At 38.8% G+C, this 24,471-nt stretch overlaps 1 protein-coding gene across 1 annotated transcript; it reads left to right on the top strand.

Annotated features, from left to right (window-relative positions):
* Positions 1–1,203: 1,203 nt before the first annotated feature.
* On the top strand, positions 1,204–23,336 carry LOC311094825 (uncharacterized protein; the record flags this gene model as incomplete). The annotated part of the gene is made up of 18 exons (XM_084132997.1): positions 1,204–1,765; positions 2,645–2,740; positions 2,949–3,179; positions 3,257–3,279; positions 3,361–3,552; positions 4,651–5,297; positions 14,514–14,671; positions 15,844–16,770; positions 16,819–16,961; positions 17,342–17,486; positions 17,574–17,649; positions 19,045–19,121; positions 19,488–19,913; positions 20,789–20,884; positions 21,095–21,325; positions 21,403–21,425; positions 21,507–21,625; positions 22,849–23,336. The coding sequence occupies exons 1-18, from the start codon at positions 1,364–1,366 to the stop codon at positions 23,334–23,336; spliced, it is 4,500 nt and encodes a 1,499-aa protein (XP_083989123.1). The 5' UTR covers positions 1,204–1,363.
* Positions 23,337–24,471: the final 1,135 nt, after the last annotated feature.

The raw sequence follows: 24,471 nt of genomic DNA, 5'->3' as shown, positions 1-24,471 counted from the left end.
ATCCATTCACCCCAGGGGGGTAGCACCTGTTTTCAGGAGATGTCTTGAAGGGACATCACCCAGAGAGGAGAACAGGATTCTCCTGAGTTCTCAGTCTTTTTCATTAAACCAATGACTGCAATGAAATTAAGACCATTTTACCAATCGCACTGAGACACTTAAAATGACACCAAACATGAAAAGGAAACAACAATAGATTCAAATGATACATCATATGTGATATATAGACATTCTTAATGAACTTTTGGTGACTTGAGGAGGGAGAGGGGGATGAGTTGAAGTCACACAAGGGGACAAGGAGATAAGTTTGGACAGGGCAATGTCTGTGCTCTGTCTTTGCTATCTCCTATCCAGGGTGCGTTTTATGGCTTTATTGCAGGGTGAGCTTTATTTTATCAGGAAAATCAGTCCTTACAGCCTTACACACTTTAAGATCACTACACAGCAAATTACTTTTAAAGACAAAATCGTCCGGCTTTTAGTAATGCTTATTTAGAATCATAACTTTGTATGATTTGGATATTATTTATGTAATTATTGTACCTTTATTCGATCACACATGTACCATTTTAGTTTATCAATTATTATTACGCACAGTTTAATTGAATACATATATAAAGGTAATATAATACGCTTTATAATCAATAGATAAAGCTATAAAATGAGCTTAAATGTTCAGTTCTCTCTATACCTTTATCAACTGTATAAACTAACTTCACAACTTTTACTTGCACTGATATAGCAAGACTTTTTCTTTTAGTTGTCCTCTAGACAGCTATTTTCTTCTTGTTGTGTAAATTTGTTTAATTTCTTTATATTTCTCAATCTCTTAATATTCTGTAGTGAATCGCGCTGCTTCCCTCGTGAGAAATGAACCTCAGTTTCCCTCTTTCTCAGCCTGTGATTGGCTGTTCGCTACTGATGTCACTCCTAAACTCCTAAACTCGGGATCAAAGCCTGAGCTGACAGAGCATGTTGATGAACAGCATCATGGTACCAGCTAAGCCTGGCTGGATTGGTTTGGTTTTGTCAACTCATCCTGTAACCCTGAGTTTGTTCATCATGGTACAGGACACTGATGTTGCTCTTTGACTTGTTTCAACACACCTTAATCAGAAGCTCCACCTCTTACAACACTAACCAGGAAGAGGCTGACTTGTTATTTCTCTTTTCTGCCATGCTGACTTTGTCTCAACAAAAGCAATAAAGAATCAGCGATCAGTGGAGTACGAAGGGGAAAACTTTACAGAGGAATTTGAGAAGTTTGTTTCTGATCTTTGTGAATCTCATGGTGATTTGTTTTTTAAACCGTCGTTCAGAAAGTGAAAGTAAAGTTTAGTTTGCTGGAGCTCAAACAGTGAAAATGGCTTCACTAAATGTATCTGCAGAAGAGCTTTCTTGTCCTGTGTGTTATGAAATCTTCAAGGCTCCTGTTCTTTTATCCTGTAGTCACAGTTTCTGTAAAGAGTGTCTTCAACAGTTCTGGAGAACCAAGGGATCTCGGGAGTGTCCTGTCTGCAGGAGAAGATCCTCAAGATCTGATCCTCCAGTTAATCTTGCGTTAAAAAACTTGTGTGAGTCGTTCCTGAAAGAGAGAAATGAGAGGCGTTCATCCGGGTCTGAGGAGATCTGCAGTTTACACAGTGAGAAACTCAAACTCTTCTGTCTGGAGGACAAACAGCCTGTGTGTTTAGTGTGCTTTACTTCACAGAAACACGTCAATCACACAGTCAGACCCATCAGTGAAGTGGTTTCATCACATAAGGTAAGACAAATGTTTCTTGATTCACATGTAAAGTATCATAACAGTCATAAACACAGATCGTTCTGGTTACTAACGTATCCTCGGTTCCCTGAGATCATGAGCACTGCATCAGTAACTGACGTATGAGGAAAACTTAGTTTTTCCCTGAATACTGAAGCCTGATTGGTTTTTGCAACAAATGTCACTCAAATTTGCTCTTTTAAAGAGGTCATGTGACAGTTCTGAAAAGAACATTATTCCGTGTTTTTGGTTTAATGGAATAACCTTACGTGGTTTTAGGTTAAAAAAAGTAATTATTGTAATATTTAATCATTTTATTGTTGCTCCTCTATGCCTCGCCTTTCTGAAACACGTTGATTTTTACAAAGCTCATCGTTCTGAAAAGCGTGGTGAAAAAATTCTGATGAAATTAGTTTTCAGCGCGACTTAAATATGCAGTCGGCCCGTCCGTTTTGGCGGCTGAAAAGTCGTTTGTCTGTAGAGGCGCACAGACGTGAACCAATCAGGCTTCAGTGTTCAGTGTTGATCTGATTGAACAGCTGCAGTGATCAGGACTGGCTGTGTTTAGTCCAGCTGATCTACATTATAAATGCAGTTTCATAGATCTGAGGAATTAGTAACTACGGGGGCAAATACATTTTCACGCCGGCCCAGTTGGTATTGAAGAACTTTTTTGTTTCAATAAATAACATTGTCATTTACAAACTGTACTTTGTTAACTCAGGTTGCAATTTCTGAATCAGTTTAGTATGAGATGTACACAAAAACTGAAGAAATCAGGATGGGGGCAAATACTTTTTCACTGCGTTATATGATCGTCACTGTATTGTCTTCTCTTCACTGTAATCTGGAGTTTTATGTATTTGTGTTCAATTCTAGGAGGAGCTCAATACAGCACTGGAGTCCTTACAGAAGAAACTTCAACACAATGAAGAAATGAAAGCAGAGATTGAGAAAACAGTTCAACACATCAAGGTGAGGAAACAGAGACGAGAGTCATTTTCATTACAGCTGTTGAATCTCTATATACAGTTATGATCTGATATAATGGATAACAATTTATTATTTCTGTAAATGACGAGCTTCTGCTTCTGGATCCGTTTTATGTCGGGTATCCGAGTTTATCTTGGATATTAATGATGTGTCGATTGAGATGATTGAAGTGAATGTGATGTGATTTCAGTCTCAAGCTGAGCACACAGAGCATCAGATTAAACAGCAGTTTGAGAAGCTTCATCAGTTTCTCAGAGATGAAGAAGAAGCTACAGTCACTGCACTGAGGGAGGAAGAGGAGCAGAAGATGCAGAGGATGAAGGAGAAGCTGGAGGAGATGAACACACACATCTCAGCTCTTTCACACACAATCAAAGACATGGAGGAGATGATGAAAGCCAATGACGTCTGCTTTCTGAAGGTCTGATCTCAGATCATTGGTTGATTGATTGATGATTGATTGAGTTCTTGATGATAAATGGTGTGTTTGTTCTGCAGGAGTTTCCAGTCTCAATGGAAAGGTGAGTGATCTGCTCCTGTCTCTGGTCTCTCTGGTTCTGATCCAAAGCCACTGCAGTTCTGACTCCTGAATGTTCTTCCAGAGTCCAGAGCTCACAGCCGGATCCACAGATGGCTTCTGGAGCTTTGATTCATGTGCCACGATACTTGGGCAACCTGCCGTTCAGAGTCTGGAAGAAGATGCAGGACATCGTCCAAAACAGTGAGTCTGACAGCAGGAGATCTGAGCTGGACATGATGGATGGAGAGTTAGAGGCTCTTCATGACAGAGATAGATAGATAGATAGATAGATAGATAGATAGATAGATAGATAGATAGATAGATAGATAGATAGATGGACATATAGATAGATAGATAGATAGATAGATAGATAGATAGATAGATAGATGGACATATAGATAGATAGATAGATAGATAGATAGATAGATAGATCTAACACAATTAGCATTTTGCTAACATGATGCTAACACATTTATCATGTTGTTAACATGATTATGTTCTTAGCATGATGCTAACATGATTAGTATTTTGCAAACATGCTTTAACCAAATGTTAACAAGATTAGCATGTTGCTAGCATGATGCTAACACAATCACAATGTTGCCTGCATGTTTTAGCAAGATGCTAATATGATGCTAGCATGATTAACAAGTTGTTAACATGATGCTAGCTTGATTAACATGTTAACATGGTGCTAACATAATTAAAATGCTGCTACTGCGTTTTAGTTAGCATTATTGACATGTTTTAACACTTAGTTAATCGCTATTAGCATGTAGCTATTCTACTAGCATGTGAAGCATGATGGAAGTCCTGTTTGCTAGCATTAGTCAAAGGAGCCAACCACCATGTCTCTAAGATGTTCTGTAGCAGAGTTATAGGTCTTTCTGAATAGTTGCTAGGGTACTCTGTTTAGTTGCTAGGGAGTGGCTTGGCAGCTGTCATTGATGTTACTTCAAAGGCTGCTTGCCAGTATGAATGATATAAACCAACCGCAACTCCTCTATGACATTCAGATTAGCAGATATCCCTCTTTGGAGTTGGGTTGCTAGGGTGCTCGACAATGGTTGCTAGGGCGTGGCTAGGAAGTGTTGGAAGGTGATTCATGATTTTAAGTCAAACACAACAGACAGTCAAAATAAACTAATTTAAAACAAAACACAGACTATAAGAGCCAGTAAAATGAAGATGATCAGATGCTGAAGATCAGACACACACTTACAGTTCTTCATCATCATCATAAATCTCAACAGATCTCAGTGATTTATTGTTATTTAACTTTCTCAAAGGATCAGTTTCTCTTGATGGACACAAATGTCTGAATCTCATATTTAATGTGTTTAGTTGATGCCGTTAAACGCTGATGATAAAGCGAGTGTGAAACTAATAACAGCGCTGACAGTGATCAGAGGAAAGTGTGTGTGATCAACAGGACGAGTGTCATAACTCATAATAATCTGTGTTGGGTCACTCTCGATCATTATATGAAGATCAGAATAAAAGCTTCTGTTGATTGTGTCTCATCAGCTCCTGTGATTCTGGACCCAAACACTGCGAATCCACATCTCGTCCTGTCTGATGATCTGACCAGTGTGAGATGGAGTGGGAACAATCCACTTCTTCCTGATAATCCAGAGAGATTTAACTATTTTGACTGTGTTCTGGGTTCAGAGGGCTTTAACTCAGGAACACACTGCTGGGATGTGGAGGTTAAACAGAGTTCAGAGTGGACTCTTGGAGTAACTACAGCATCAAACCAGAGGAAGGGATGTGTTTTCATCGACACTGATGTCTGGTGTGTGGAGTATAATCAGTATGGAGTGATTTTTGGATCAGGTTTTCGTGTTTTTCAGAAGCTTGATCGTGTGAGAGTGAATCTGGACTATGACGGAGGAACGGTGTCGTTCTCTGATCCTGTAACTAACACACATCTACACACATTCACAACCACCTTCACTCACACACTCTTTCCATTCTTCTGGTGTTATTCTGGCTCTCTGAGGATCTTACCGGTCAATAGTCAGTAAACGTCACTCCTGTAGATCTGGATCTTCCTGCTTTCATCATGTCTCCAGTATTTAACCCATATCTCATGAGTAAGAGAGCTGTTGATCTGAGTATCAGTACGCTGGCTGTGATTGGGCTGTGATGATCACATGACTGATATCCAGCACTAGTTTGAGATTATTGTCTGATGAGGTCCTGGCAACCGCTTCATTATACCCGGGAAGGCATCATACAGCTAAACACAACATGACATCTTGTTAAAATGATGAGTAATCTCCATGGTGATGTGTGTCACAAGCTTGACACAAGTAAGTCTGATACTGCCATTTCTGTTTTATTATTGATGAGTCTGATATTGTTTTGCCATTTCTGTTTTCCTATTTTTTATTTTAAGTCTGACAATGTTTTTGCTACTCCTGCTTAAGGCTGCTCTTAGATTTGCTGTATCTGTGCTGTGCTGTTATACATGGTATTACTGCCTTAATCTTGTAGTTCTGTAAAGCACTTTGGTCAGTCAGTGGCTGTTATAAAATATATGATATATAAATAAAATGAACTTGAACTTTGATGTTTTGTACCCCTATATTTAAAAAAAAACATTCCCCCTAAATATGAGTGTTATAACATGCTTTAAGTGCTCTTTTAAATGCATTTAAATGTATTTTCAGTAGACTCACACACAGATCCTGTGAGACGCTTCTGGAAATCAACATCATATCGATGGCCGAACACCAGTTACCGATAACATTGGCCACTGCATTGTTTAAGCTCAGCCTGTGTGTCAGAGTAAAGACATTGACAGAATGATACATATGTATTGAATATTTTGGTATAAGACACTACAGAAAACTTCTGTAAAATTTCGCTTGAGCTCATTTTTGTTCTTAATAAATTGAAATGCATGTCAGTGCAACTCTGAAAACTGATATTCTTCAAAGTAAAGGTTGCGAAAGGGTTTTTTACAGTGATGCCACAGAAGAACCATTCAGGATTCCCCAAAGAACCTTTAAGTGAACAGTTATAAGAAGAACCATGTTTTTCTAAGCGTAAAAACAAACAAACATTTTAATAGTCTAAAGAACCTTCTTCCATCTTTTGTGCAATGGATGTTAAAGGTTCTTCATGAAGCCATGGATGCCAATACATTACCTTTATATATTATATTTAAGAGTGCATATGTGACCCTGGACCACAAAACCAGTCACATGGGTCAATTTTCTGAAATTGGGATTTATACATCATATAACACTGAATAAATAAGCTTTCCACTGATGTATGGTTTATTAGGATATGACAATATTTGTCTGAGATGCAACTATTGTAAATCTGGAATCTGAGGATGCAAAAAAATCAAAATATTGAGAAAATCTCCTTTAAAGTTGTTCATTTATGTTGGCGATTGTGCTGCATTCACTCACAGAAATACATGTTTTATATATTTACGGTAGGAAATTTGCTAAATATCTTCATGGAACATGATCTTTACTTAATATCCTCATGATTTTTGGCATAAAAGAAAAATCTATAATTTTGACCCATAATGTATTGTTGGCTATTGCCACAGATAAACCCGTGCGACTCGAGACTGGAGACGTGATCCAGGGTCACATATAGACACTTACCCTGCTCTTCTTTAACGGCTCCACACTCTTGGTGAATACGTTCTTCTAGAGTCTTCCTCTCCAAAGCTGTCCCGGAGACTCATGGCACGAGCCGCCATTGTTAAAGGTCCCATTCCATGGATTATTTTTATTATTTTATCATGTTTCCAGGGGTGCCCTTATAATGTTAGTATGTTTTTTAGATCAAAAATTGTTATAATTTAGAAATAAAAGGCATATTTCCTAGCCTGATTTCATTCCCTGGTTTGAACACTCTGTTTGAAGGGGCGTGTCTGCTGTGAGACTTCAGTGTAAACGCCCACTGCTGTGATTGGCTGACATGCTTGCATATGAAATATCTGGCATTACATGTGGAACTATCTGGAAAACCTTTACTATTACAGCTATTATACGTTTTTACTATTACAGCTATCTGGATTAATGAATCGTGAGAAGTTTTTTAAGTATTTAGAACAGTGGTTCTCAACCTCTCCTGCAGGGACCCCCTGACAGGCCATGTTTCTGTTTTAACCCTGAAATGGCACACCTGATTCAATTAATTAAAGGCTTAATGAGTAGTTGACTAATTGATTAATTGACTAATTCCTACTCTTCCTACTCTAATAACTACTCATTAATTGAATCAGGTGTGCCATTTCAGGGTTAAAACAGAAACATGGCCTGTCAGGGGGTCCCTGCAGGAGAGGTTGAGAACCACTGATTTAGAATGATCTATTCCCATCACATAAAAGGTTTCAGTGATGATGAGCATTGAGCAGATGACAGCCTGTTGATCGCGTGAAAAAAGATCTTATCATTGCAACGCAGTTTCTGCACTCTCACTAATGATTTCACCAATGCAAACATGAGGCATATAAATACAGTAAGAGCTTCGTTGTGCAGTGTAACAGCGTCATTGATTTCATAACGAGTTTTGGCAAGTGTCCAGATAAACTCGCGCTGTGTGATTGACAGCTTGGGCGATTGGAAAGGGATTGTTCTTTGATCGCTTTCTGCATATTAATCACAGTTTAAGTAAGATTATTTTCATCCTACTAAGAGAAACGATGTGAAGTTGATCGCTACTTCCATAGTAAATCACTACTTACCGCTTGCTGGAATATAGTTGATATTGCCCCCTTCATCAGTATGAAACGCTGAGAGAAGCCTGCTTGATATTATCCCAGGTTAAAAAAACAGTCCGTGGTGAAATGGACAGAGCAAACTAACAACTTCGAATTAAACTTTTGCGGTATCCGATTATAGATAAACATCAACCACGTCTGTTGACATTTCGCCATCAATACGCCTGTGTTCCTGTGGGCGGAGCTTAGTCTAAACACGGTTCTGGTGATGTCACTAATGAAGGTAGTAGAGGGGTGTAGTCCAATCGAGCCGTTTTTTGTAGTCAACTTCTGTTAAAGCTCCAATATGTAGGAATTTTGTAATAAAATTTCCGAAAATAACTTGGACAGTGTGATATATTTCCTCCAGTTGTGTACTTAAAATATCTCAAAAGTCTCCAAAGATTTTTTATTTCAGAGAAATTCCGATTTTAAATAACTGGCCGTCCCGGAAAAGAAATGTCGCGCCTCAGTGACGCAATGTCCGCTCTATCCTTTTTTTCCGACCATGTGATATTCCACCACACCGGATTTTTATTTTATTTTTTTACAACAACTTTATTGAGTTTTTTTTTCTTATCACAATAAACAATAAAGACGTCTGACAAAGAATAAAAAAGAATAAAATAAAAAATATGACCCACCAAACCGGAATATCACGGTCAAACGCGGAAGTGGTGGTTATAGCGTTATTGCCATAGACTGTATGGTTATAGCTGTTATGGATCACGATTACTCTTTGGCGAGTATTGAAGTGCCAACAAAACGAAAGCGTCCATATTCGGATACACGCGGAGTCACGGACTGTGTGACAAACGGAGGAATAAAACCCGGATAAATATCGCCAGGCGTTTTCGAGATGGAGAGAGCTGCGCGACTATCTTGGACTTGACAGAGACTCTCTCGCGAGTGTATTGATAGACAGGTAAGACATGCAACTGTCAATAGCACTTATAAACAAAGTTATATTGCTCTTTGTACTTCGGTAAGGCTTTTTATCACGTGTGGTGACCGAGATTATGGCAGTACAATTAAATACAATCGGATATGTTGTTAAAAAATATATTTAGTCATTACTTGCAAATGTTCGTTCAAATTTACTTTTAGATATTGGTTTGAACACGTTAAACAACACGGCATTAACCATAAAAACGTAAAACTGCACAACATAAACCAAACAAATCATTTGACAAATAGCTGTATGTTGTAACGGGATAATATAGCATAACATTTCACGTTCCTTGCAGTTCATTAATTATGATGACATAAAATAATACGATCAGACATACAGGTAATACAAAAACGAATAAATTACCTCATCCGTGATCATGATTCATTAATTCCATTTAGATACATTGCTATGGTGAAAACGCATTAAAAACGACATCTCCCATCGTCACCTCCTTCATAGCGTCATCAAGCTTCGCCTTTGTTATTGTTGGAAACTGCGCCCTCTTGTGGTCACATACAAAAGTTACATAGTGGAGCTTTAAATAAAATATCTCGCTTGGCATTGAACTTTGAGCTTTATAATTTTACAGATATTATTTATACTCTAACAACAACATTACACACTAACTAAAGTTTGAAACATGGGATCACATAGAACGGGACCTTTAAAGGAGATCCTTTCTCAGCGTCAAAGACAATCGAGGGAAACTGGGTTTAGTGTACAAGCAGTCATAAACATAGTTTATATTTAAACACTTTCCTAATCTGCAATAAAAACTGTATAACTGAATGACAATAATCACCAACTTTGATTCCATGTACACTACAGGCCAAAAGTTTGGACACATTACTATTTTTAATGTTTTTGAAAGAAGTTTCTTCTGCTCATCAAGCCTGCATTTATTTGATCAAAAATACAGAAAAAAATAAAAATAATATTGTGATATATTATTACAATTTAAAATAATTGGTTTTCAATTTATTATACTTTAAATTATCATTTATTTCTGTGATCAAAGCTGAATTCAGGATCATCACTCCAGTCTATCACATGATCCTTCAGAAATCACTCTAATATGATGATTCATTATCAGAGTTGGACACAGTTCTGCTGCTTAATATTTTTTCATAACCTGTGATACTTTTTTTAGGATACTTTGATGAATACAAAATAAATAAAAAATAAAATAAAAAAAGAAGCAAATGTTTTAAAAATAGAAATCTTCTGTAACAACAATATCCACTACTGGTCAGTAATTTGGGGTCAGTCATTTTTTTTCTTTCTTTTTTTGAAATAAATCAATACTTTTATTCAGCAAGGATGTGTTAAATTGATAAAAAAGTGATAGTAAAGAAGATTTATATTATTAGAAAATATTTTTTTATTTTTAATAAATGCAGTTCTTTTTAACCTTTTATTCATCACATATATTAAGCAGCAGAACTGTTTCCAACACTCATAATAAATCAGAATATTAGAATGATTTCTAATAATAATAACCATAAAAATGTACTATAGCTGCCAAATAAAACCAGAGAGAATATTCATAAATCTTTAAAACTATCTAATTAAATCTTGGACACAAAACAAAAATAAAACCTGGATAATATTATATATATATATATATATATATATATATATATATATATATATATATATATATATATATATATATGAAGAGTTCAGATGCAAAAGCCTCTTAGTGCTATCTGAAATTTTCTTTTAGAATGATCATTTTTATAAAGCTTGTATATTTAAGTTCAGTAATTTCACTTAAATGACAATTAATAGGTAATTTGCATTGCCATTTAAGTGAAATTATTGAACTTAAATATACAAGCCTGATAAAAATGATCATTCTAGAAGAAAATTTCAGATGGCACTTAGAGGCTTTTGCATCTGAACTCTTCATATATATATATATATAGGCTACAATGATAAATGAGACACTATAGACCTTCAAACGTGTTAAATTATACTATCAATTGTTTATGTAAAAAAATGTTTGTTTTTTTTTAGTTTCCCAGCATAAGTTGCCAGAGTAACTGAGTTCAAACTATTATTAATTTTTTTTGTGATCAATTATTTATTTATTTTCTTACAATCATTATTTACACAATGGAGAGGAAACACCTTCACAAGATAAAGAGAAAACCTTAGGCTGATTACATCATCACTGAAAATAAAACAGAGTGCAATTAAAGTGTTGCTTATTCTGGTGTCTGTTTCTCTTCCCCTCCCCATATCCTACCCATCCCAAACCCACCCTCCAACCCCTAACAAGATTCACTCAAGGTATTGAACAATTAATAACAACAACAACATAAAAAAAAAATAAAAAAAGGAAAGGGGGGAACACACACACACACACACACACACACACACACACCTCTCAACCCTTTTCCATTACCACCTGTCCATCCTTCCTCCATCATTATGATATCCACACAGAGATCCACATAACATCATAGAACACAGAGCAGGACATTGGACATTGCGTATATCAAATAAATATCTCATAATTGAAAGTATCAAGCACGTCCTGAATTCTTCCTTCATATTATAAAGTCCACAGAGGTCAGTACAATATTCTAAATAATAATAAACAAAGCTGAATGAAGTGTATGTACAACATAGAGCTAAACATTTAAACATTACACATTGTATACATTAGATGCACATTCCATAATAGAACCCCCCCCCCCCCCCAAAAAAACAACAACAAAAAAAACACAAGTTGGACAGCATATATAAAACAAATCAGATGTAGACAATTAAAGAGAGAGAAAATCCGACCTTATCTACATCATTTCATTTATTTTCTCTAATAGCTCTGACCAACAGTCAATATTAAAGGTTTTGGCATAATGCAAACGTGCTGTAGAGAGCTCTAGCTGAACAATATCCCGGTAAGAAGAGAGCCATTTCCTCACGGACAATGTATGTGGTGGTTTCCAGCGACAAACTATCATCCTTTTGGCGGCGGTCAACCCAGCCAGAAGGAGACGCCTATTGTTTATAGTAAGCTTTAGAGACGATGTGTCATTAAGTACACTCTAAAAAATGCTGGGTTGTTTTAACCCAATTTTGGGTCAAATTTGGACTAACCCAACGTTGGGTTAAAAATGCAATTTAAAAATGGACAAACCCAGCCGTTGGGTTACATTTTTAATGTAACCAATGCAATTTGTCCATTTTTAAATTGCATTTTTGTCCATTTTTGATTTTGTCCAAAATGCAATTTGTCCATTTTTAAACTGCATTTTTTAACCCAACGTTGGGTTAGTCCATATTTGACCCAAAATTGGGTTAAAACAACCCAGCATTTTTTAGAGTGTAGAAGCAAGCATGGTGAAGGAGGGATGGGTCCTTTGATAATACTGGACATGATGGATGAAACACTATGCCAAAAACTATTGACCTCTGGACACTGCCACACCATTATGATAAAAAGTAGCAATAATATTGTCTGGACAAAAATCACAATATGGGTTATCTCTGAGTTTCATTTGCTGTAATCTTTGCTGGGTTAAGTAAAACCTATGGATTAATATATAATGTATCATTTGATGATCAGGGTTTCTAGATGATAGAGATATGTTTGACCAAACCACACGCCAATCTGGATCCTGGGAGATGTTAATATCTGTCTTCCAGAGTCTGAAAAATGATAAGGGCTTATATGAAGCTTTAGTTATAAACTTATATATCTCTGAGACAATACCATTAATTTTACCTTTAGTATCAAAGATTACATGAAGGGGGTGATTCCCCAACTCAATACCCCAAGGAACGCCCTGAGCGCGCATTGCTGCACGTAACTGTAAATAAAAATAAAAAGTGCCTGGTAAATTATAAGTTTGCTTTATGAAACAGAATCAACCGACAATAAGTCTGACTAACCAAAATAAGCCTGGCTTGTATTCTAATCTTGTTTTATGGAACAACCCTCAGACCAACAACATGAGAAACAATGGGGTATATTTACACTCAAGGGGAGATTGGTGAACAACACACACCTGGGAACAATCATGAACTAATCAACAAGAAAAGGACTACAAAACATGGCACAGAACAGGAGATAACAGGACAGGTATAGTCCAGGGCCTGTGCTATGAAGCCGGTTTAGGAGGATAGTCAGTGTCAGCGTGTCGGATGCGATAAAGTCACTGTCAGGGTGTTGTAAATTACCTCTTTAGTTGTGATGTTCTATCCAGCCCACTAGGGGGACTCAATGAGCACTGAATGCTAAAGTGACAGAGACAACGAATAACGGGGGTTTCTTATGTAAACAAACTGAAGACAGTATTGTTGTTCCATGCGGCTATTCAATAAATATAATACCGTAAAACTTCAAATAATAGCCGGGCTTCTATTTACCCAAATCGCCGAACTGCACCGGCTTGTATTTGAGACAGGCGTCTATAAGAGACAGGCCTTTAATTTAGTGTTGAGATGTTCAAGCATGACAGTAGGAGGTTACCACATTATATTATGTTTTATTTATAATTAATTCGAATGTGTTTAACAAAAACATTTAATGTAAGAAATGTCTTTGGCTATTGGCAGCATAAAAAATAAATAAAAAATAATAATAAAAAAAAACATAAAAAACGAAACGATGTGACGGCAATGGGCAGAACACAAGTTAGGCTACCGCTAAAATACATCGAGCATATGAACTTGTTGCCCGAAACACATCAACAAGAAAGAATGAAGGCTACCCTGTAAAACAACTGCAATCATGTGATAGAAAATTACTCTATTCATCACTATCATCATCCCCGCGATCCTCAATTACAAGTTCATTGGCGAATTCCTCCTCCACGTCGCTCTCCTCCACTTCTCCCTCTCCAGCCTCCGCTAACTCTGCCTGCCTTGCTTACACTAACAGCTCCCGCCCAGATGCGCACGGCTCTCCCTCTTTGAAACAATGGATAAGGTGATCCTCGCTTCCATCAGAAGCTACTGTCAGGCCACATACCTAAGGATAACATCCCGAAGTTAAAGAAATATATTATCTCCTCTTTTTCCCTCACACACACACGCGCGTGAATAGTGATGAGTCGTTCATGAACGGTTGCGTCTGTCACGTGAAATCTAATCAAAACATAGAACAGACGATTTGACTGGTTTTAGAAGATCAAATACAACCCGATACTAAAAAACAGACCAGGCCTCTATTTGAGACCGGCCTTTATTTACCCAAACCTGTCATCACACCAGGCGTTTAAAAGAGACAGGCGTCTATTTGGGACTCGGCTATTATTTGAAGTTTTACGGTAGACACGATTAATGCCTCCTTGCAAATGCATATAAGGCATGGTGTCAGAAGTATAAAGACAAGAGAAAAGCAATATGTCGAAATTTAGCCCACCAGAAAGTTTTAACTTTGATCGTCCAATGGAATGGCCAACGTGGCGGCAGAGGTTTGCGCGCTACAGGACTGCTACAAAACTGAGCAAAGAAGATAAAGAGGTACAGATAAGCACTTTAATATACGCCATGGGCATTGAAGCTGAGAACATTTTCAAATCGTTCACCTTCGCAGCAGAGGAAAGTGCTGAGGATTACGAAACGGTGCTTGGAAAATTTGATGAGAATTTCCTGCCGAAAAAGAAGGTGATACACGAGCGGGCGTGTTTTCACCAGAGAGTGCAGAGGCCCGGGGAAAAGGCGGATGCTACATCAGAGCCCTCTATGAACTCAGTGAGAACTGTGAATTCGGTGCAAGTCGAAACGAACATATAAGAGACAGACTTGTAGTTGGAATTCGGGATAAAGAGCTTTCTAGGAGAATGCAGCTAATGACAGCACTTACACTGGAAACTGCGGTGCAGATGCCGAGGATGTCGATCAGCAATTCAGCCAGCAGGAGGGACAGTCAACGAGCAGCGTGCAAGAGGTAGCCTCCCGGCGCTCAAAGGCAGCAGATCGGCCCTGGACGAGAGAGAAACACAAAAGAGCTGGTGAGAAAAGAAGAGAGGATACAGAAAATGAGTGTGGCAGGTGTGGTAAGACAGGACACAAAGACATCAGAAAATGCCCAGCAGCAGATACTGAATGCAGACAATGCAAAAGAAAAGGGCACTGGGCGAGAATGTGCAAATCGAAAACTGTGAGACAAGTGACGGCGAAAGAAGTGAGTGAAGAGAGCTTTTACCTGGGCACAGTGAGTAATAACAATGAGTCAGAAGAAGCTAAATTGATTGTGTTGCTTAAGATAGGTGCTACTCCAGTTAGTTTTAAGATCGATACGGGATGTTACTGTAATGAACACTGTGACATATGAAAAGCTTCGCCCAAGATCTCAGCTCCTTCATTCGAACATAGCACTAGACAGCCCAGGCGGATCACTAAATTGCATCGGACAGTTCACTGCAGAAGTGGAGCATAAAGGTGGAAAGTATGCCATTACCGTGTATGTGGTTGCGGGAGGAACTGTCAGTAACCTTCTTAGCTGACAGACAGCTGCTGAGATAAAAATACACCTGAAAGACGGCGCGGAGCCATACGCAGTACATACTGCGCGGAGGGTACCATTACCGCTGCTTCCTAAAGCTACAGCAGAACTACAGAGAATGGAGGAACAAGGTGTTGTGGAAAGAGTCACACAGCCTACAGATTGGTGTGCACCCATGGTACCGGTAATGAAGCCCAATGGTGCTGTCAGAATTTGTGTGGGATTAAATAAACTGAATGACAACATAAAAAGAGAGAGGAACATGCTTCCCACAACAGACGAGATTCTAGCTAAATTAGCAGGAGCAAGCGTCTTTACATCATTAGACGCAGCGTCAGGATTTTGGCAGATACCGTTATGTAATGAGAGCAGCTTGCTGACAACATTCATCACTCCGGTGGGACGCTATTGCTTTAAGAGGCTCCCATTTGGAATCAGCATATCTCCAGAAATCTTCCAAAGAAAAATGAACGAGATTTTAATGGACATGGAAGGAGTTTCTGTATACATGGATGATGTGATCGTGTACGGGAAGGATCGGGCAGAGCACGACAAACACCTGGAAAAAGTGCTGAATAGGATGGAAAGTGTGGGCCTCAAATTGAATAAAGATAAGTGTGTATTCAGGAAAGCAGAGTTAAGCTTCTTGGGTCACGTCGTGGATGCACAGGGTGTCAGAGCAGACCCTGAAAAGGTGCGTGCAATAAGTGATCTGCAAGAGCCGAAAAATGTAAACGAGTTGAGGAGGGCGTTAGGCCTCATAAACTACACGGGTAAATACATCCCGGACTTGGCAATGAAGGGAGGTCCTTTGTATGAGCTGCTCAAAAATGGATGTGCATGGACATGGGATCAGCCGCAGAAAAGCGCATTCAACACACTTAAGAGCTCACTCACAAAAGCTCCAGTCCTGGCACACTATGATCTGGGAAAAGAAACAGTGGTGTCAGCGGATGCTAGCAGTTACGGTATCGGCTGTGTTTTACTGCAAAAACATGACGACAGCTGGAGACCGGTCGCGTACTGTTCTAGAAGACTAACTGATTCTGAAACAAGATACGCCCAGATTGAGAAGGAGTGCCTTGCAGGCGTATGGGCGTGTGAAAGGTTCCAGAAATACTTAGTGGGCATGGACACATTTAAATTGATCACTGATCACAAGCCATTAATACCACTAATCAATAGTAAAGACTTGGACACTGTGCCAGTGAGATGTCAGAGACTCTTGATGAGGCTCATGCGGTTTAATGCGAAAGCGGAGTATGCGCCTGGCAAAAGCTTGGTTGTGGCAGACGCACTGTCGCGAAGCCCACTGAACACTACAGAAGACTTCATGACAGCAGATGTGAGTTGTCACGTGAATACAATCATCAGATGTCTGCCTGTGTCACAGCGTAAGCTGACAGGAATAAAAATGGAGACACAAAAGGATGAGCAGCTACAAACTGTGGAGAGATTCGTCACGGAAGGATGGCCGGAATATGCTAAAAGTGTTCCTGATAGTGTACAGAGTTTTTACAAATGGAAAGACTCTTTGTCAGTGAGTGAGGGACTGATTGTGCTGGGGAATCGCAGAGTAATTCCAAAAGCGATGAGACACGAGATGCTTAGCAGAATTCATGACGGACACCAAGGTTTGTCAAAATGCAGGGCACGCGCTCAAGAGACTGTGTGGTGGCCTGGGATTTCTGAGGATCTTAGGCGAAAGATAGAGACATATAAGTTTTGCACAGAAAATAAACGTGCGCAGCGCAAGGAACCTCTCCAGTCAACACCACTGCCGGAACGGCCATGGCAGCGAATAGCCACAGATTTGTGTATGCATAAATCGAAACAATATCTGGTGGTATCTGACTACTATTCGCGCTACTTGGAAATTCTTCTGCTATGTCACAACATCTGAACATGTTATTCAGAGACTCAAAGCGTTATTTGCGAGATTTGGCATACCAGAACAAATTGTTAGCAACAATGGACCGCAGTTCTCCAGTGAAGCCTGGAGAAGCTTTTGTGGTATGTACGATATTCACCACATTACATCGAGTCCGCACAATCCACAAGGTAACGGACATGCGAAGCGCATTCTGAAACAGGATGACCCGTTGATGGCACTCATGTGTTTCCGAGCCACACCCGCCTCCTCTACAGGGTCAGCCCAGCGGAATTGCTAATCCGTACTACTCTACCCGAAAATCTGAGACCAAAGTGGCCAAACAAATCAAGTGTGAGAGAGAAAGACAAAGCAGCAAAAGAAAAGCAAGCATACTACTTTAACAGACGACATGGTGCGAAGGACTTGCCTGTTCTTAGGCCAGGGAATTCAGTCTTGTTAAAGCTGGATGATGAATCTGAATGGACAGGACCCGCTACGGTGCCGGCAGAGAGCACTACTCCACGGTCATATGAAGTTTTCAACGAAAGGGGGAGAGAGAAACGGAGAAATCGCAGGCATCTTCAGTTGCTGCCGGACGGAGTTCCGGGAACTATTGTAAAGACAGTGGAGAGTTCAGAACAGTCACCACGGAAAGTTCAGCTTCAAAGAGACTCTGATTTTTCTGCAGAGACAATTGGAGTAAAACATAAAATCACTAGGTCAGGCAGAGTGAGCAAGCCTGCGAGCGGTTGGACTTATGAAGAGAGTGATAATATACTGTCGGTAATAAATGTCTTTATTGTGTTATATGGCCAGGCTTGGTTATACCTGAACATAATAATTAATATTCTGACATTTGATGTGAAGAATTAAGAAACTGACAGGTGATAGCAAAGACAGAGTAAAGTTGTGTTTAAAGAAAATATGTTCTGATAAGTGAGTTCTAGAGAGTTAAATACATTGTCATCTTTGTTATGTAAGGTTACTGAAACATGATGTTATAATCATAAGATAAACAGAATTGTAACCTGAAGTATTTGACTAAAAGGGGGAGGTGTCAGGGTATTGTAAATTACCTCTTTAGTTGTGATGTTCTATCCAGCCCACTAGGGGGACTCAATGAGCACTGAATGCTGAAGTGACAGAGACAACGAATAACGGGGGTTCCTTATGTAAACAAGCTGAAGACAGTATTGTTGTTCCATGCGGCTCTTCAATAAATATAATAGACACGATTAATGCCTCCATGCAAATGCATATAAGACAGTCACTCCACTTGTTTCCACTACACAGCAAATGACTTTTAAAGACAAAATCGTCCGGCTTTCAGTAATGCTTATTTAGAATCATAACTTTGTATGATTTTGATATTATTTATGTAATTATTGTACCCTTAATCGATCACACATGTACCATTTTAGTTTATCAATTATTATTACGCACAGTTTAATTGAATACATACATAAAGGTAATATAAATACGCTTTATAATCAATAGATAAAGCTATAAAATGAGCTTAAATGTTCAGTTCTCTCTATACCTTTATCAATTGTATAAACTAACTTCACAACTTTTACTTGCACTGATATAGCAAGACTTTTTCTTTTAGTTGTCCTCTAGACAGCTATTTTCTTCTTGTTGTGTAAATTTGTTTAAATTCTTTATATTTTTCAATCTCTTAATATTCTGTAGTGAATCGCGCTGCTTCTCTCGTGAGAAATGAACCTCAGTTTTCCTCTTTCTCAGCCTGTGATTGGCTGTTCGCTACTGATGTCACTCCTAAACTCCTAAACTCGGGATCAAAGCCTGAGCTGACAGAGCATGTTGATGAACAGCATCATGGTACCAGCTAAGCCTGGCTGGATTGGTTTGGTTTTGTCAACTCATCCTGTAACCCTGAGTTTGTTCATCATGGTACAGGACACTGATGTTGTTCTTTGACCTGTTTCAACACACCTTGATCAGAAGCTTCACCCTTTTACAACACTAACCAGGAAGAGGCTGACTTGTTATTTCTCTTTTCTGCCATATGGACTTTGTCTTGACAAAAGCAATAAAGAATCAGCGATCAGTGGAGTACGAAGGAGAAAACTTTACAGAAGAATTTGAGAAGTTTGTTTCTGATCTTTGTGATTCTCATGGTGATTTGTTTTTTAAACCGTCGTTCAGAAAGTGAAAGTAAAGTTTAGTTTGCTGGAGCTCAAACAGTGAAAATGGCTTCACTAAATGTCTCTGCAGAAGAGCTTTCTTGTCCTGTGTGCTGTGAAATCTTCAAGGCTCCTGTTCTTTTATCCTGTAGTCACAGTTTCTGTAAAGAGTGTCTTCAACAGTTCTGGAGAACCAAAGGATCTCGGGAGTGTCCTGTCTGCAGGAGAAGATCCTCAAAAGAAAATCCTCCAGTTAGTCTTGTGTTTAGAAACTTGTGTGAGTCGTTCCTGAAGGAGAGAAATGAGAGGCGTTCATCAGGGTCTGAGGAGATCTGCAGTTTACACAGTGAGAAACTCAAACTCTTCTGTCTGGAGGACAAACAGCCTGTGTGTATCGTGTGCAGAGATTCAAAACAACACGACAATCATAAATTCAGACCCATCAGTGAAGTGGGTTCATCATATAAGGTAAGACAAATGTTTCTTGATTCACACGTAAAGAATCATAACGAGTCATTAACACAGATTGTTCCGGTTACTAACGTATCCTCGGTTCCCTGAGATCATGAGCACTGCATCAGTAACTGACGTATGAGGAAAACGTAGTTTTTCCCTGAATACTGAATCCTGATTGGTTTTTGCAACAAATCTCACTCAAATTTGCTCTTTTAAAGACAGTTCTAAAAAGAACATTATTCCGTGTATTTGGTTTAATGCGATAGGCTTACGGGGTTTTAGGTTCAAAAAAGTCATTATTGTAATATTTAATCATTTTATTGTTGCTCCTCTATGCCTCGCCTTTCTGAAATGAGTTGATTTTTACAAAGCTCATCGTTCTGAAAAGCGTGGTGAAAAAATTCTGATGAAATTAGTTTTCAGCGCGACTTAAATATGCAGTCGGCCCCGTCCGTTTTGGCGGCTGAAAAGCCGTTTGTCTGTAGAGGCGCACAGACGTGAACCAATCAGGCTTCAGTATTCAGTGTTGATCTGATTGAACAGCTGCAGTGATCAGGACTGGGTGTGTTTAGTCCAGCTGAACTACAGTATAAATGCAGTTTCATAGATCTGAGGAATTAGTAACTACGGGGGCAAATACATTTTCACGCCGGCCCAGTTGGTATTGGAGAACTTTTTTTGTTTCAATAAATAACATTGTCATTTACAAATTGTACTTTGTGTTTACTCAGGTTGCAATTTCTGAATCAATTTAGTATGAGATGTACACAAAAACTGAAGAAATCAGGATGGGGGCAAATACTTTTTCACGGCATTATATGATCGTCACTTTATTGTCTTCTCTTCACTGTAATCTGGAGCTTTAATGTATTTTTGTTCAATTCTAGGAGGAGCTCAATACAGCACTGAAGTCCTTACAGGAGAAACTTGAAAACAATGAAGAAATGAAAGCAGAGATTGAGAAAACAGTTCAACACATCAAGGTGAGGAAACAGAAACGAGAGTCATTTTCATTACAGCCGTTGGATCTCTGTATACAGTTATGATCTGATATAATGGATTCCAGTTTATTATTTCTGTAAATGACGAGCATCTGCTTCTGGATGCGTTTTATGTCGGATATCCGAGTTTATCTCTTATATTAATGGTGTGTGTCGATTGAGATGATTGAAGTGAATGTGATGTGATTTCAGTCTCAAGCTGAGCACACAGAGCATCAGATTAAACAGCAGTTTGAGAAGCTTTATCAGTTTCTCAGAGATGAAGAAGAAGCTACAGTCACTGCACTGAGGGAGGAAGAGGAGCAGAAGAAGCAGAGGATGAAGGAAAAGCTGGAGGAGATGAACACACACATCTCAGCTCTTTCACACACAATCAAAGACATAGAGGAGATGATGAAAGCCAATGACGTCTGCTTTCTGAAGGTCTGATTTCAGATCATTGGTTGATTGATTGATGATTGATTGAGTTCTTGATGATAAATGGTGTGTTTGTTCTGCAGGAGTTTCCAGGCTCAATGGAAAGGTGAGTGATCTGCTCCTGTCTCTGGTCTCTCTGGTTCTGATCCAAAGCCACTGCAGTTCTGACTCCTGAATGTTCTTCCAGAGTCCAGAGCTCACAGCCGGATCCACAGATGGCTTCTGGAGCTTTGATTCATGTGCCACGATACTTGGGCAACCTGCCGTTCAGAGTCTGGAAGAAGATGCAGGACATCGTCCAAAACAGTGAGTCTGACAGCAGGAGATCTGAGCTGGACATGATGGATGGAGAGTTAGAGGCTCTTCATGACAGAGATAGATAGATAGATAGATAGATAGATAGATAGATAGATAGATAGATAGATAGATCTAACAAAATTAGCATTTTGCTAACATGATGCTAACACATTTATCATGTTGTTAACATGATTAGTATGTTCTTAGCGTGATGCTAACATGATTAGTATTTCGCAAACATGCTTTTAACCAAATGTTAACAAGATTAGCATGTTGCTAGCATGATGCTAACACAATCACAATGTTGCTTGCATGTTTTAGCAAGATGCTAATATGATTAACATGATGCTAGCATGATTAACAAGTTGTTAACATGATGCTAGCATAATTAACATGTTAACATGGTGCTAACATAATTAAAATGCTGCTACTGTGTTTTAGTTAGCATTATTGACATGTTTCAACACTTAGTTAATCGCTATTAGCATGTAGCTATTCTGCTAGCATGTGAAGCATGATGGAAGTCCTGTTTGCTAGCATTAGTCAAAGAAGCCAACCACCATGTCTCTACGATGTTCTGGTGCAGAGATATAGGTCTTACTGAACAGTTGCTAGGGTACTCTGTTTAGTTGCTAGGGAGTGGTTTGGCAGCTGCCAATGATGTTTCTTCAAAGGCTGCTTGAATGATATAAACCAACCGCAACTCCTCATGACATTCAGATTAGAAGATATCTCTCTTTGGAGTTGGGTTGCTAGGGTGCTCGACACTGGTTGCTAGGGCGTGGCTAGGAAGTGTTGAAGGTGATTCATGATTGTAAGTCAAACACAACAGACAGTCATAATAAACTAATTTAAAACAAAGCACAAACTATAAGAACCAGTAAAATGAAGATGATCAGATGCTGAAGATCAGACACACACTTACAGTTCTTCATCATCATCATAAATCTCAACACATCTCAGTGATTTACTGTTATTTAACTTTCCCAAAGGATCAGTTTCTCTTGATGGACACAAATGTCTGAATCTCATATTTAATGTTTGTAGTTGATGCCGTTAAACGCTGATGATAAAAAACGAGTGTGAAACTAATAACAGCATTGACAGTGATCAGAGGAAAGTGTGTGTGATCAACAGGACGAGTGTCATAACTCATAATAATCTGTGTTGGGTCACTCTCGATCATTATATGAAGATCAGAATAAAAGCTTCTGTTGATTGTGTCTCATCAGCTCCTGTGATTCTGGATCCAAACACTGCGAGTCCACGTCTCGTCGTGTCTGATGATCTGACCAGTGTGAGAGACAGCAGGAACTATCAAACTCTTCCTGATAATCCAGAGAGATTTGACTATTATCCCTGTGTTCTGGGTTCAGAGGGCTTTAACTCAGGAACACACTGCTGGGATGTGGAGGTTAAAGAGAGTTCAGCCTGGAGTCTTGGAGTAACTACAGCACCAATCCAGAGGAAGGGAGGGGGTTTCTTCAACACTGATGTCTGGAGTGTGTGGTACGGATGGTCTCCAGGTTCTGGTTTTCGTGTTAATCAGGATCTTGATCGTGTGAGAGTGAATCTGGACTATGACGGAGGAACGGTGTCGTTCTCTGATCCTGTAACTAACACACATCTACACACATTCACAACCACCTTCACTCACACACTCTTTCCATTCTTCTACTTTTTTCCCTCTCTGAGGATCTTACCGGTCAATAGTCAGTAAACGTCACTCCTGTAGATCTGGATCTTCCTGCTTTCATCATGTCTCCAATATTTAACCCATATCTCATGAGTAAGAGAGCTGTTGATCTGAGTATCAGTACGCTGGCTGTGATTGGGCCGTGATGATCACATGACTGATATCCAGCACTAGTTTGAGATTATTGTCTGATGAGGTCCTGGCAACCGCTTCATTATACCCGGGAAGGCATCATACAGCTAAACATAACATGACATCTTGTTAAAATGATGAGTAATCTCCATGGTGATGTGTGTCACAAGCTTTGATGTTTTGTACCCCCCTATATAAAAAAAAAAGAAAAAAAGAGTGTTATAACATGCTTTAAGTGCTCTTTTAAATGCATTTAAATGTATTTTCAATAGACTCAGATCCTGTGAGACGCTTCTGGAAATCAACATCATGATGGCCGAACACCAGTTACCGATAACATTGGCCACTGCAGTGTTTAAGCTCAGCCTGTGTGTCAGAGTAAAGACATTGACTGAATTATACATATTCATTGAATATTTTGGTATAAGACACTACAGAAAACTTCTGTAAAATTTCGCTTGAGCTCATTTTTGTTCTTAATAAATTGAAATGCATGTCAGTGCAACTCTGAAAACTGATATTCTTCAAAGTAAAGGTTGCGAAAGGGTTTTTTACAGTGATGCCACAGAAGAACCATTCAGGATTCCCCAAAGAACCTTTAAGTGAACAGTTATAAGAAGAACCATGTTTTTCTTAGCGTAAAAACAAACAAACATTTTAATAGTCTAAAGAACCTTCTTCCATCTTTTGTGCAATGGATGTTAAAGGAGAACTCATGAAGCCATGGATGCCAATACATTACCTTTATATTTAAGAGTGCATATGTGACCCTGGCCCACAAAACCAGTCACATGGGTCAATCTTCTGAAATTGGGATTTATATCATATCATATCATATCATATCATATCATATCATATCATATCATATAACACTGAATAAATAAGCTTTCCACTGATGTATGGTTTGTTATGATAGGACAATATTTGGTCGAGATACGACTACTGTAAATCTGGAATCTGAGGATGCAAAAAAATCAAAACATTGAGAAAATCTCCTTTAAAGTTGTTCATTTATGTTGGCGATTGT

This window comes from Abramis brama, assembly GCF_963993115.1.
Source record: "Abramis brama genome assembly, chromosome: 13".
In the NCBI taxonomy this organism is placed as follows: domain Eukaryota; kingdom Metazoa; phylum Chordata; class Actinopteri; order Cypriniformes; family Leuciscidae; genus Abramis; species Abramis brama.
This window is presented reverse-complemented; position numbering and strand designations above follow the sequence as displayed.